Source organism: Macaca nemestrina, chromosome 6, assembly GCF_043159975.1.
Source record: "Macaca nemestrina isolate mMacNem1 chromosome 6, mMacNem.hap1, whole genome shotgun sequence".
Classification (NCBI taxonomy): domain Eukaryota; kingdom Metazoa; phylum Chordata; class Mammalia; order Primates; family Cercopithecidae; genus Macaca; species Macaca nemestrina.
In genome coordinates, this window is record NC_092130.1 from 64,440,969 (window position 1) to 64,454,150 (window position 13,182).

Sequence of the window (13,182 nt, forward strand, 5' to 3'; positions counted from 1 at the left end):
TGCCATCTGTTACTTGCTATGTGGATTTACTCTTGCTCCACAAGTTCCCATGATGCCTTCCTTACCTCCTTCAGGTTTTTGTTCAAATGTTACTTCATCGGAGATGCCTCCTCCTACCCATTCTATAAATCACAGCAATAGCCCAACTCCTACCCCGCAACCCCCCTTCTACTCCCTATCTTTTAACCAGGTTTACTTTTCTCCATAGCACTTATCACCTCCTGACATATCATACATTTATTGTTTCACCCCACATGAATTTATGTTCCAACAGAATCTAGTTTGTTCCCTGCTCTATCCTAGTACCCAGAACAATGCCTGGCACATAGCTAATGCTCAGTAAGTATTTGCTGCAGGAAAGAAAAGAGGGAGGGAGGGAAGATGAGAGAATGGAGGGGGAGGAAGGATGGCTGGTTGTTGGGGCATTGTATGTGATAGAATATAATGGGAGATAAAACACTTTTGACTATTTCTTGAAGTTAAAGTATGGTCTTGAAGTTAAAGTATGGCCCAGAGGCTTCCTTAATTTTGGCATATCCTAACCAAACCAACACTTAACCTTCCCAGAATTTGTTTCCCCCAAAACAAAGAGAAAAGGAAAAGGGTGGGGTGGTGGTGAGGGGAGGGGGTACTGCTAGGCACTCTGTGTTACTGCATATTGCTCCATAAAGACAGGGACTTGGGGGCGCACAGTAAACAATAAACATTGTCAAATGACTAAAGACCAGGTATCTCCTGAAATGTTCCACTTTGCATAACCTTTCTCTAGGACTTTCGCATATTTCTGAGCTGATGGCAATCCCAATAATCACAGATTAAATTTCCTGTTATCATAACACGCTGGAGAGCTTAGAGACAGATTAATTTTATTTAGAAAAAATAAAGTAACTTTGCTTATATCTTAGGGTTCTTGGAGTAAAATTCATACATGCTGCAAGTCTATGGAAGTGTTTCAAAGAGAACATTTGAAGAAGGAGAACTAGAACTGTAAGGAAAACCTTAGTCTAACTGGAAAAGTAACCTCACTCACAGTTCATGGAAGACCAAATAAAATGTGGGCCAATTATGAGACACTAGAATAAGTGAGTGTTAGGACTTAAGAAAACATTCGTTTAACTTTGCTTTAGGATGAAACAGACAAGTAGAGCCCCAAGGGTTTTTGTATTTAAAATCAATTAGGTATTTGCTGAAATTATTTTTTACCATCTGGGCAAGAAGGAACAAGAGGCAAGGCTTAAAGCTATTTGTATAAAAAAGATTTTACTTTTTCTCAATATACATTTTAGAAAGACTGTCGCCTCCTACTCCAGATCTTATCTTGCACAATATGCATAAGACAGACTGCTCCTGGTTTGTGAAATAATTTTCAGAATAATTTACTGAGTTTCTGAATATTAAAAACTTAAGTATAAAATAAATTGACATTAACAGCTGCTTAATAGTGATAAAATATATTTTTATTTACTTTGTTGAGTCAGAGGGTTGTAAAAAAAATTATTGCTAAAGTAGATATCAGGCAAAAACAGAAAGGTGCTTTAGAAGTCCAGTTACCTTGGAGTTTATTTAAACTAAGAGAAAAAAGTCATAATGTTTTCATGCAATACATACTTGGTTCTTTAAATAACAATTGTATGACAAATAGCAGAAGGAATTAAGGAATGCTGCACTTGTGATCCACACAAAACACCAACATTTTAGGTTGTACATAATTAAAGAAATATCTGAAACACTTTTTAAAACACTGTAGTAGCCAATACATAGAGGCATGCCGTAGGTGGGCACAGGAATGCAGTTTAGAAAAGAAAAAAAAAATCACATAGGAACTACTCAATTTCTTTAAAATCACTGAGCAAGAAAAGCAACATTGAACTTTCATACTGATTTTACACAACTTCTATACAGTACCTTGACTTAAATCCAAGAGCAAAAGTTAAGACTCTCCTCCTCTATTTTTGGTAAACAACTGCATGGTAAACTTAGATGACTCTTCCCCCTGGATTTTACCTGGGAGTGGCCTTTTTACATTTTTATTTAAAAGAGGGCAGGTTTGGCACTTTTATACTGATGTCACCAATGTTAATATTTCTTGGGATCTCAGGAAGATTCATATTCTTTACAGCTGATACAGCACGGGCTGGAGCTCCCGCTAAGCCAGCCTGTATACAGAAGCAAATAAAAGAAAAAGAAAATGTACAACTCAGGTGTAGCTCATCATAAAACACTTACAATGGAAGACAATGATAAAAGATTTTCATATAACAAGCTTAGGGACCAGATGGTAGTTTGAATTGGTATGGAATGGTTACTTTGAAATACTAATCTATAAAGAGAAAACAGTGACACATTAAAAAATACAGTGAACACATGCAATGATAACAATGTAAAGATTTAAATACAAATTAATGTGCACTACCACACAATATTCACACAATAAGACCTAAATCTTCACTTGTATCTTGATTTAACTGACATATAGCATGAAGCATGATTTACATTAGTTTCCTTATTAAATATCTCTTGCAACGATCATGATAGATTTTCTTTTGCTTTTAAAATGGCATTTATTATCAATATGTGCTGTGAAATAAAAATTGTAAGTAACAGATCGTGCTTGTTTAATTTCTTTTCTTAGGGATAAACCCTTAAAACATTTTAAAACAATAAAATTAGTTTTTTAAATTGTGGGGGCTCTTTTAAACTTTTCTAAGAAAGTTCTAGAACATTCAAAAAATAGGCTTTTAAGTAAAGCCTCAATCCAAAGAATATAGTTCTGCCTAAAGATGAAACTACAAGAAGAGGATCATTCCAACCCTTTGATGCATTAGTAAAAATATAATGATTAAAAATGTTTTGTCATATAGCATAGATTGAGCAACATATATTCAGCTTACAGTTCACGAATTTAGAGAAAGAAGAGCATAAAAGCAAGAGGGTAGTAAATATAAATAAATGAATTCTAAAATTTCCAGTAAGTACCATTAGTGCATAATACTTGGCTTTCCTATTAGTAGGAACATTTATAATTTGTGAAATAATTTTAAAAGAAAATATGCCTACAAATAAAAGAAAAATGCATATATATCATTTTTCTCACCTACATTAACAGCCTTCATATTTAAGGTTTAATTTTTATACCAATTACATTTCATGAATTTTTATTCAGGCTATATAATAAAGCAAAGTCAACAAAGACATCTGAGTTCAGTGGCATCATTTTGTACAAAAATAGACAACAAAAACGAATCTTCCACTTTGATTAGATTATATATAAGGCAATGTCCATCAAATTAGAAACACTAGCTTTAAGGTCCCTTTTCATAATTTTAGTTCTCTTTTCTTATGTAATCCTACCTTTGTTAATAAAAATAAAAATAATAATAAAGCTGTTACCTGAGAAAAATCTTGACTGATACAAAATAGGCCAGTGTAAACTATTTGCTAAATAAAGGATACAAACATTGTTAAGCAATGAAATAAAAGCCATGGATTATCAATTCAGAATTGGAAATAATAGAAAAATTAGTAGAATAGTATTAATAATAAGTATATTCTACACAGGCAATAAGGGTCATACAAATGAATAACTCCATACCCAACTAAATACTGAATAGGGCTGGAGAATTTTTATAATTTAATGGATGTTAGTTATTTTTGATGTACAACTAAAAATGTGATTGACCTCTATACTTATACCTACCTGAAGCAATGAAGTTTTTGTTATCCCCCCTTCCTTCCTGCTCCCCCAAAGATGTTGGAGATACAACTAAATAATAATTAAGGCAGCATGTATCATATTCGAAAGGGTCTTTAATTTGATCATTCCAAGTTAAAGGTCTAGCTACCAAAATTGAGAGTGGGTTGGGATCAAAGAAGAATCTAATTCAAAGAGGTTTACCATCTTTTGGCTTTGTTTTACCAGGAAGTATGTTGTCTACCAAGGAAGAAAAATTTACAAAATTGCAGATGTCCTGGAGGTAGTATCATTTTTTAGACGGAGGATTTTGTAATTTTTCTAGTTAAAAGACCAATTTGCCACTATTTTTACTTTGGAATTTCCATAAAGAAGACAAATGATGAATTGACTATAGAAAAGTATTGACAAAATATTTGAGTATAAATATTTAAAAAGGCATGAATTATTAAGGGATTTTATTATTGCAAGAGAAATTCTGTGTATCTGTGTATTTTATTGGACACTAAGGTTTACACTTATAAATAGTAAACATAATTTTTCAGTATTAAATGTACATGAAGCTCTCTTTTCCATAATATCCTGTACCATGAACAGCTAAAGCAAAAAAAAAAAAAATTAAAAAATTAAAAAAATTAAAAAACACATCCTGTTAAATTTCATTAGACTGAGTTGTATCTTTGTGACCAAAGATGGTGTCGACTATTGGCTGCTAACAAGAATACATAAAGTCAATACAGCAATTGATTTAAATAGCATATTTGTGCTTAATATGTAAAACCAAAAGAAGTTTCTAAGTAAAACAAACTACAATTCTTCTAAACATAAGCAGCAAGCCATAGACATGCAAAAGATGGGAACTATTCAGAACACGCAAATGAATTAGGAGAATCAAATTATTTCTCAAGCATGTTCAATACTTTTGTATAGTATGCCATGAATTTAAATGGTAGGAAATTTTAAAATTGTAATATGTACTTTAAGTTTTAATTAAACTCACATTTTAAAATAATTATTATGCAAAATATAAAATGTGAAGAAAATATGATAATGACAATTGATCAATAAGTAGATGTTTAAACCAGCTAGCAATGTTTATATATAAAAATTTAGGGCAAAAAAAAGACTTTATGTCACTCAGTCAACACCAGAATGGCTATAAAACAAATTTCATTTTCAGACATTCATGAAAGTGATGCCTGAAACATTTTTATTAAAACATAAAATGTAAAGTAATTTTCCATTAGGGAATCAGTTTGCTGACACAGAGGTATGAAGTAATTTTCATCTTGATTAAGATTTTTTTTTCTAGTAAGATACATTCAAAGCAACAAAGTAACTTTTACTAACACTTAACTTTTCAATGCTAAAACTTACAGAAATTAAGTTTACCTGACTTGTTAGCAGTACAGTAGTCCCCGCTTACCTGCAATTTCACTTTCCATGGTTTCATTTACCCGTGGTTAACTGTGGTCTGAAAATAGGTGTGTATAGTACAATATTGTGATAGAGAGAGGGCTTACTCACATAACTTTTTTTTTTTTTTTTTTTTTTAGAGACAGGGTCTGACTCCGTCACCCAGGGTGGAGTGAGTGATGCAATCATGGCTCACTGCAGCCTTGAACTCCTGGGCTCAAGTGATCTTCCCACCTGTCTCCTGAATAGTTAGAACTATAAGTGTGTCCCACCATGCCTAGCTAATGTAAAAAATATACATATCTTTTTGTAGAGATGGGGTCTCACTGTGTTGCCCAGACTGGCTCAAACTCCTGGCCTCAAGTAAATCTCCTGCCTTGGCCCCTTAAAGTGTTGGTATTATAGGCGTGAGCCAGTGCACCTGGCCTCACATGACTTTTATTACATTATACTATTATAACTGTTCTCTTTTATTATTAGTTGTTAATCTCTTACTGTGCCTATTTTAAAAATTAAATTTTATCGTATGTATGTATAGGAAAAAACATAGCATATATAAGGTTCAGTAGTATTCACAGTTTCAGGCATCCATTGGGTGTTTTGGAATGTATCCAACACAGATAAAGGGGGATTACTGTAAACACATTTTTAAACGTAAAAGTAAGATATTTCTGACAGTACAACATAGTTCGTAAAGATTTAAGATTATATAGTTGACACATAGCAGAAATAAAAAGAATGAAATTCTACTAGAGAAATAACTTGTTTCCATCTATGTTATACTTGAGCACCACCATGGCAGGTAAAACTGCAGTGACTACACCAATAAAAACAAATATATGAATCCAAAGCAGTTAAGAATATGAACTGGATGAAAGAATGAAGTACAGTATATAAAAGAATGATCATGTTTTCTCTCCCATGAGATTAAATAAATTAACAGAATTAAGAGAAAGAAAACAAAATGAAGTCTGCAAATATACCAAAATGAGGCCAAACAGATAGAAGACTTATACAGACATACTCTTGGAAATTTCAAGCACTTGAATCACAAAGATAGTAATGGATGGATATGATTTGTTTTTGATTTTGTTTTTAAATTGCCAGACCCAAAAATAAACAAAATATGTGCAAGCAAAACTGAAAAAGCAGCATTACTAAAATATATTTCAAAGACCCTGAAAGCTCCCTTTTCTTCATGCAATAAACAATCGACTTTCTTGAAGGGAAAAGGAAAGTAACAATCTTGTTATTTATTTCATAAAATATCATCCTACCATCTTAAAATGTCTTTTTTTTTTCAAGTTTGAAATACAGCATAATAAGATGGTAGTTGGAACAATTTGTACATATTAAAACCTTTACCCACCCTTCCTGCTGGAAGTTGCTATATGCACATTCATAATTTTGACCTAACAGCAAAGTGAAAGAACACCAACATTAATAAACACAATATTAAATGGTTTCAGACTCAAAATCATTAACAAAATAATGGCAGATTTTGAAAGCATGTTTTTGAGCAAAAAAGACAATGTCAACAGTTTAAAAAATTTTTCAACATGAGGTAGAATAACTTTTAATCTGGGGATATATAATAGGCTTGTTCTTTGCTTTAATGGCAGTGCTTTAATATTGCAATTATAAACATTTAGATATGCTCATGACAATTCTCTAGTGAGCAATAACTATGGTGTTTTACAGTTTGAACAAAATTAGAATGTTCAAAAATCTAAAAAACCTTCCAAATTATTAGTCATTTTGTACGGATTATCTTCAATTATAGCTTTAATATCAAACGTAGGATTTGCCTGCATGAAAAAAAGAGAGCAGACTAATGACTTTCATGGATTTACTATTACTAGTTTTGACCATTACATGTAACCTCAAGGGTTCTCACCAAAATTTTTTAGAAGTACAAGACAAATGTGTATGTCAAGGTAGAGAGGCAGAACCAACTCATGAGCTGACCGTCCAACATCGGTATTAAAATACCGAGCCACTTTTCTTAGTCTCTACTCTTTGAAAACAGAAACTTGATTTTTTTTTTTTTTTTAAAAAAGGCCAATTAACAGTTCTAGTAATGAAAGTTAATAGACCCAGGTGATTAGTGGTTCTTTGCTGGAAAATAGCAGTTTAACATAAATTATATACTGTAACACAGAAACTGGCAATAATTTTGCCCACTGGTAAGAATGAGACTACTATGTATTCTCTGTATGAGGAACAAAATAACATGGATAGAGGGACCAAAAATGGTACCCCAGTTTTGTGATATAGCCCACAATCTCAAAATAAGATACTATAAAGCCACCTGTATGTTGCTACTTCTCAAACACATCCAGAGAGTAAGTAAAAATTTAGTGGCTAAAAGGCAATGCTTTGTGATATCACCACAATCATCAATTCTCAGTGATGATTTTCTAATTAGTAAGGTGCATAATCTAACTTTGTAAGTTTACACATTTTTTTCTCCATAGGACTCAATAAATTACTTTTATTTTGAAATTTTCCATCAGAGACCTTATAAACATTTCTCTTTCTTACATGGTTTTACACAAAAGAGTTGCTCATCACCACATATGTGGAACTTTTAAAAAAGTAATTAACACAGTTAATTTATGGTGTGAAAAAAATATACAGGAAATATCAGAAGAAAAATTAGTTTTGTAAAACTAGAGGTCTATTAAAAACATTTCCAATATTTGTCAATATGCTTTGCAAAAATATTCAGGGTTTTTTAATCAATACTAACTAAAACATTAATGTATTTTTACTGATTCTGATTATGACATGTTTGGATGTCAGAAGGTTTGCTACAATGAAAACCCATTGTATTCTGGTCAATATATTTAATTCCATTTTTAGAGCATTCAAGTTTGAAATACAGTCAAGTTTTATAAGGTTTCTGATCTTATTTTCTGTTGGCCACTGTTAATATGCACCTGCAGGTCAAAACTGTAAAAGGAATTCTGTTAAGACTTTGGAACTGAAAACCATTTGAGGGGAAAAAGTACTATTTAACAGTCACTATTCTAAGCCTTCACTGCTTCCCATTTTGTATGCAAAACTCTGAAGGTTCAGCTTTTGGTTTTTAAATTCACAGCTTCCAAAACCCAGCAGGCAATTTTATGTTAGAATCCTAATTTAGAGATGGAAAAAAAACAAATCTGTGAGAGTTAAATTAAGATTGGTTCTGCTATATGATGCTCAAAATAAATTTTACGTTTCTATACACAAAGTAAATTGTCATTTCTGCAAATGCAATTTGTCAGTTAGATGACAATGTTTAAAAAAAATTTAAACTTTCCTTTTACAATGCAGGCAGACAAAACAGAACAAACATGACATCAATGATATACTAGTAAAATACACTAAGTCCAATAAAAGATGAAGAAACTACAAGGAGAAACTAGAATGGAAAATAGGCTACAGGGACTATATGGGTTTATTAACACAAAGAATTTTTGAGTCTGGCCTAAATAATTAATTGCCTTTGACATCATTTTGCTTTCCCTTTGTTATAGCACATATTTCTCAAAGTCAGCAATACCTTGTCTACCTGTCCTGTCTGGGAGACTGAAAGATAAAGGTCTGTAAGAGAGAAGAATGGAAAGAGCTAGAAAGATCAGGATGTTCGGAAAAAAAAAGAGGACTGACTTTCAAAAAGTAGTGACTAAATTCAGACCCATTTATCCATCTTAAGAATAACATGAAATACATAAAAGCTAACAGATCTCCCCAACCCCACCCCTCTACCTCCACCCCCAGGGAGTCCTTTCATTCTTAGGCAGGTTCCTGAGTGCCTCTTATACTTGCCCCGAATCCCATCACCCTCCCAGCTTAAACCCTCCTCTCCCAATATTCCAATGTTACAGTAAACCATTTTTCTATCAAAACAGAACAGATGGAAGTACATTCAGAGTATATCTTTGCTTCTCTCTTTCAGGATCTGGGAGAGCTTTGCTCTACCTGTCTAGGTATTGGGAATTAAATTGATTCACTTTTTTCCATTACCAGAAATGTACTAACTTTAGACCAACATAATAAAAGCTTTGATTTCTGACAAAGGCCCCTAGATAAATGCATGTTATGTTTCAAAAGCTGTGTTTTAATTATACCCAGAATGATTTTTAAAGATAAGTGATGTTCCTAAAATATTAGTTAAATGATGTAAAATATTGATAACCAGTTCTTTTCATCAATCATGACATTCTTGATTTTAAAAGAGTCTTTTTTTGTATTTGTTTTTGAGATGGAGTCTTACTCTGTCACCCAGGCTGGAGTGCATCGGTGCAATCTTGGCTCACGGCAACCTCCGCCTTCCAGATTCGGGCGATTCTTGTGTCTCAGGCTCCAGAGCGACTGGGATTACAGGCAAGTACCACCATGCCCGGATAATTTTTTTTTTTTTGTATTTTTAGTAGAGACGGGGTTTCACCATGTTTGCCAGGCTGGTCTCAAACTCCTGACCTCAGGTGATCTGCTTGCTTTGGCCTCCCAAAGTGCTGAGATTACAGGTGTGAGCCACTGCGCCCAGCCAAACAAGTCTTTTAAGTTTATGCTTATATAATAAATTTTAACTGAAATTTAGTAAGAAGATTAGTAAAAGTTTATACTTTGCTTTCAAGTAATTTTGGATTATTCTGCAGAGTAATATCTCTGATAAATTTAACCAATTGAAGTAACATGGACATGAAACATATGAAAGCTTTTGACATTTCAATGTTTCTGGAATAAAGCTAGACGTCGTTCAAACATACTTAAAATATATGAAAGCTACTGAAAAATTAGTCATCATACTTTTCAGTGCTGTTTTAAAAAGATGATCAGGACTAAATGGCCTCACTTTGATTTGAAATCCGATTTCATAACTAAAATATTAGCAGACATTACATGTATAGAAAATATATAATTTTGTGGTTTATCTCCAATCAAACTTAAAACATACTTTCTTGTAAAAGACAAAAAAAGAGAAACTAATTTGGTACGAGCTAACAATTATGTATGATGCAAGATGATCAGGGAATGAAAAATAGAAGTAATCGCCAGTATTCTAAACTATTTTAAATAGCATTATTTCTGTGAATGGATTTTAAGTTATAGTATTCTTATAACTATTTCCATTGAAATGTAAATTACATTTTACTGCTCTTTATAGATAAGAAAAATTGCCTCATTAACGAAGTTTTATTCAACAATCAAAAAGCAAATACCCATTATGCAATAATTATAGGTCCTTCATGACTTTCGTCAATATAGCACATTAATCCATTTATGTCAGAGGTTGCAAACTTTTTTTGTGAAAAATCAGACCTCGGGGATGACCCTGAACAGTAGGATACAAATAACTCCCACAAGCTTAGCATTCCAATAACGGAACACTAGGCATAAATGTGTTAAGTAGCAGAAGAAAAAGAAGGACCACCACCAATGGAAAGGAGTTAAGTACCTGGAAAGGTGAAAATTCCAGACAACTGGTCATACTTTTTATAGATGATTATACAGAATTCACAAATTACTAGATACTCATTCATTATACCAGTTATTAAAGGATTGCATAACTGTTTGTCCCTTGGCATTTAAAATCTATAACCATACAGTTTTGCAAAGCAATGTTTAACAAATGACACATATTTTAAGTTCTTTTAAAACTTTAAAAGCAATAGCTCAGGGTTTACAGTAACCTTTTCTTTACTAAATAATATATTGCAAGTCAGTTATACTAAATTAAATTATGAGTCTTTTTCCTTGTCCCAAAACAAAATTTTCTCTATTAACCTAATTTATGTTTTCCACTTTCAAAAGCCAATATTTTAAAAATTGGTTATAGGACAAACAAAATGTATAGTTACTTAAGAGAATCTTAGCTCTAAATCACCATTATAAACTTCTCCTTTGGGAAACCAACAGGAATGGGAAATTGAGATAAAAATGCAATACTATTTTATTTAAAAGAGAACATTGGAAAATGTTTTTATAAGAAAGCTTCAACTGTTTCTAGATTTCAAATTTATTCTTCATTCTGCGTTTTCTTCAATTAAAATGGGCACAGAATTGAGTTAAACTGATCCTTTAAAATGCCAACAAGATAAATTTTTCAGAACTCACCTGTTGTAAATTAATGCCAGTGTATTTTTAATACCTTGATGTTTTCATAGTAATATTTACTTTAAATCAACAGAACATCTGAGCTTAACACTAATAATTATAAATAAAGTTTGTTTTTTCCAATCTGAGTTATGACTGTAAATACCAAATTTAAGAGTATCCTCAAACCAGCTGGGTGGTGAATGAGATATCAAAAAATTATTGATCTTTTTTTTTTTTTTGAGATGAAGTTTCACTCTGTTGCCCAGGAGTGCAGCGACGTGATCTTGGCTCACTGCAACCTCCATCTCCAGGGTTCAAGTGATTCTTGTGCCTCAGCCTCCCGAGTAGCTGGGATTACAGGTGCGCTCTACATGCCCAGCTAATTTTTTTTTTTTTTTTGTAGAGACAGGGTTTCACCATGTTGGCCAGGCCAGTCTCGAACTCCTGACCTCAAGTGATAAAACTATTGCTCTTTCTAAACCTCTGCTAGGGTAATAAACAACCCAAATAATGTGAACCCGGGCGGCTCAGCTACAGCACCTGCTACTGATATTCAGATTAGTGCTTGAGGGAAGAGTCACTAAAATTCTGAAGTAGGGTTTTTATACAATGCTAAAGTGCTGGTTGTTCCTCATTTATCCAATCTAAGGTTGAATCTCACAGCAGAAAGTTAGCTAAGTATAACAAACCAATCCTATAGAATGCAATAAAAACCACAGATATATATGTACCAATGTCTAAAATATGTGACTTAACTAACTTGTCAGTGAAATCTTAGGGAAAGATCTAGAATTAAAAGATTAAGGCATTGAATTTCTTTTTTGAATGTGAACTCAAACATGCTAGGCATTTATTTATAATTTGAAACATTACTTACTTCCTTCCAAGAATTCCATTTCCTGTCCCTGCCCTTTCCAGAAGTAGTTTTGTAACACAAAATTTATATATCTTTAAAATATTAGTTCTAAGACTTCCTTGATAATTACTGACGTTTTACAAAGCAAATATTAGATTCCATTATTCAGATAATTCTTTTAAGCAATAAGATTTGGAATTGTGCTTATTACCCAAGGCAGCTATGACTGTGGCTAAAAGAAGAATACACAAAGCTGTTTGGCAGATAATAGTCACAGAACCTTTAGCATACTAATATGTGTATATTCAATTTTTAAAAAACTGAGTAAGCATAACGGCTGAACCTAAAGGGTGATACTGAAGGACAAACAGTGAAAGCTACAAATCATGCGTAATCTGTCATCATGCTTAGAACCTTTCTTAACTATAGCATTTTCCATTCTTACCTCAGATTTTTCCAGCTTATTTTGTGCATCAATTTGTGTAACAATCTCATTCATGTTTGTCTCCAATACCATTCCCCCCATCACCATTTCTGCAAGAATATTGTGAACCTAAAGGAAATAAAAGAACATATACCCATAAAGAAAACTGACTAAAAAGAAGTTTCATGATTCACTTTTTGTTTCAAATACCACTTCATCTATATTAAATGTATGAGTGGTAAAAACAACTTGGAGTAAGGGCTCATAATCCACTTTCATCACTACTGTGAAGTCCTAGGCAGTTATATAACCCCCTTAAGTTAATAGGCTATAAAACATTAAGTTAATGAGCTTAACAGGCTATAAAACAAAAACAATAGTACTAGCTTCATAGGACTGTTGAAAGGAATAAGGTAATCCAACGCAGTACTCAAAACAAAGTAAATGACTAGTAAATATTAACTACCATTCTTATTATGTCAAGTTTAATACTAAAATATGATTTATAAGGGTCTTTTATGCCAGATTCGTAGCCAACAATAATTAGGTTGTTATTTTACTCATTGTACTTAATGAAGCAATGTAGCACAGTACTTCTAACAGGCTCTAGATTGGAAAAAGCTAGAATTTTTAAAATTGTGGGTACTTTAATAGTGCTTTTACCCCCAAATCCTCTACACATGTAATACTCAGATTTCTTCTCAT

At 32.6% G+C, this 13,182-nt stretch overlaps 1 protein-coding gene across 8 annotated transcripts in view; it reads right to left on the minus strand.

Annotated features, from left to right (window-relative positions):
- Positions 1 to 1,542: 1,542 nt before the first annotated feature.
- Positions 1,543 to 13,182, minus strand: part of LOC105500000 (adaptor related protein complex 3 subunit sigma 1) — a 70,500-nt gene continuing 58,860 nt past the window's right edge. For 3 of the 8 annotated variants that reach the window (XM_071098580.1, XM_071098581.1, XM_071098579.1), the window contains 3 exons: positions 12,499 to 12,606; positions 3,391 to 3,438; positions 1,543 to 2,156 (listed from right to left, as the gene is read on the minus strand). In XM_071098580.1, the coding sequence (XP_070954681.1) occupies positions 2,028 to 2,156; positions 3,391 to 3,438; positions 12,499 to 12,606 (285 nt within the window). In that variant the 3' untranslated portion in view covers positions 1,543 to 2,027. Of the gene's footprint in view, positions 2,157 to 3,390; positions 3,439 to 8,657; positions 8,699 to 12,498; positions 12,607 to 13,182 lie in introns of all 8 variants that reach the window. The other 5 variants (XM_071098582.1, XM_011772903.3, XM_011772902.3 and 2 more) reach the window with 3 other exon arrangements.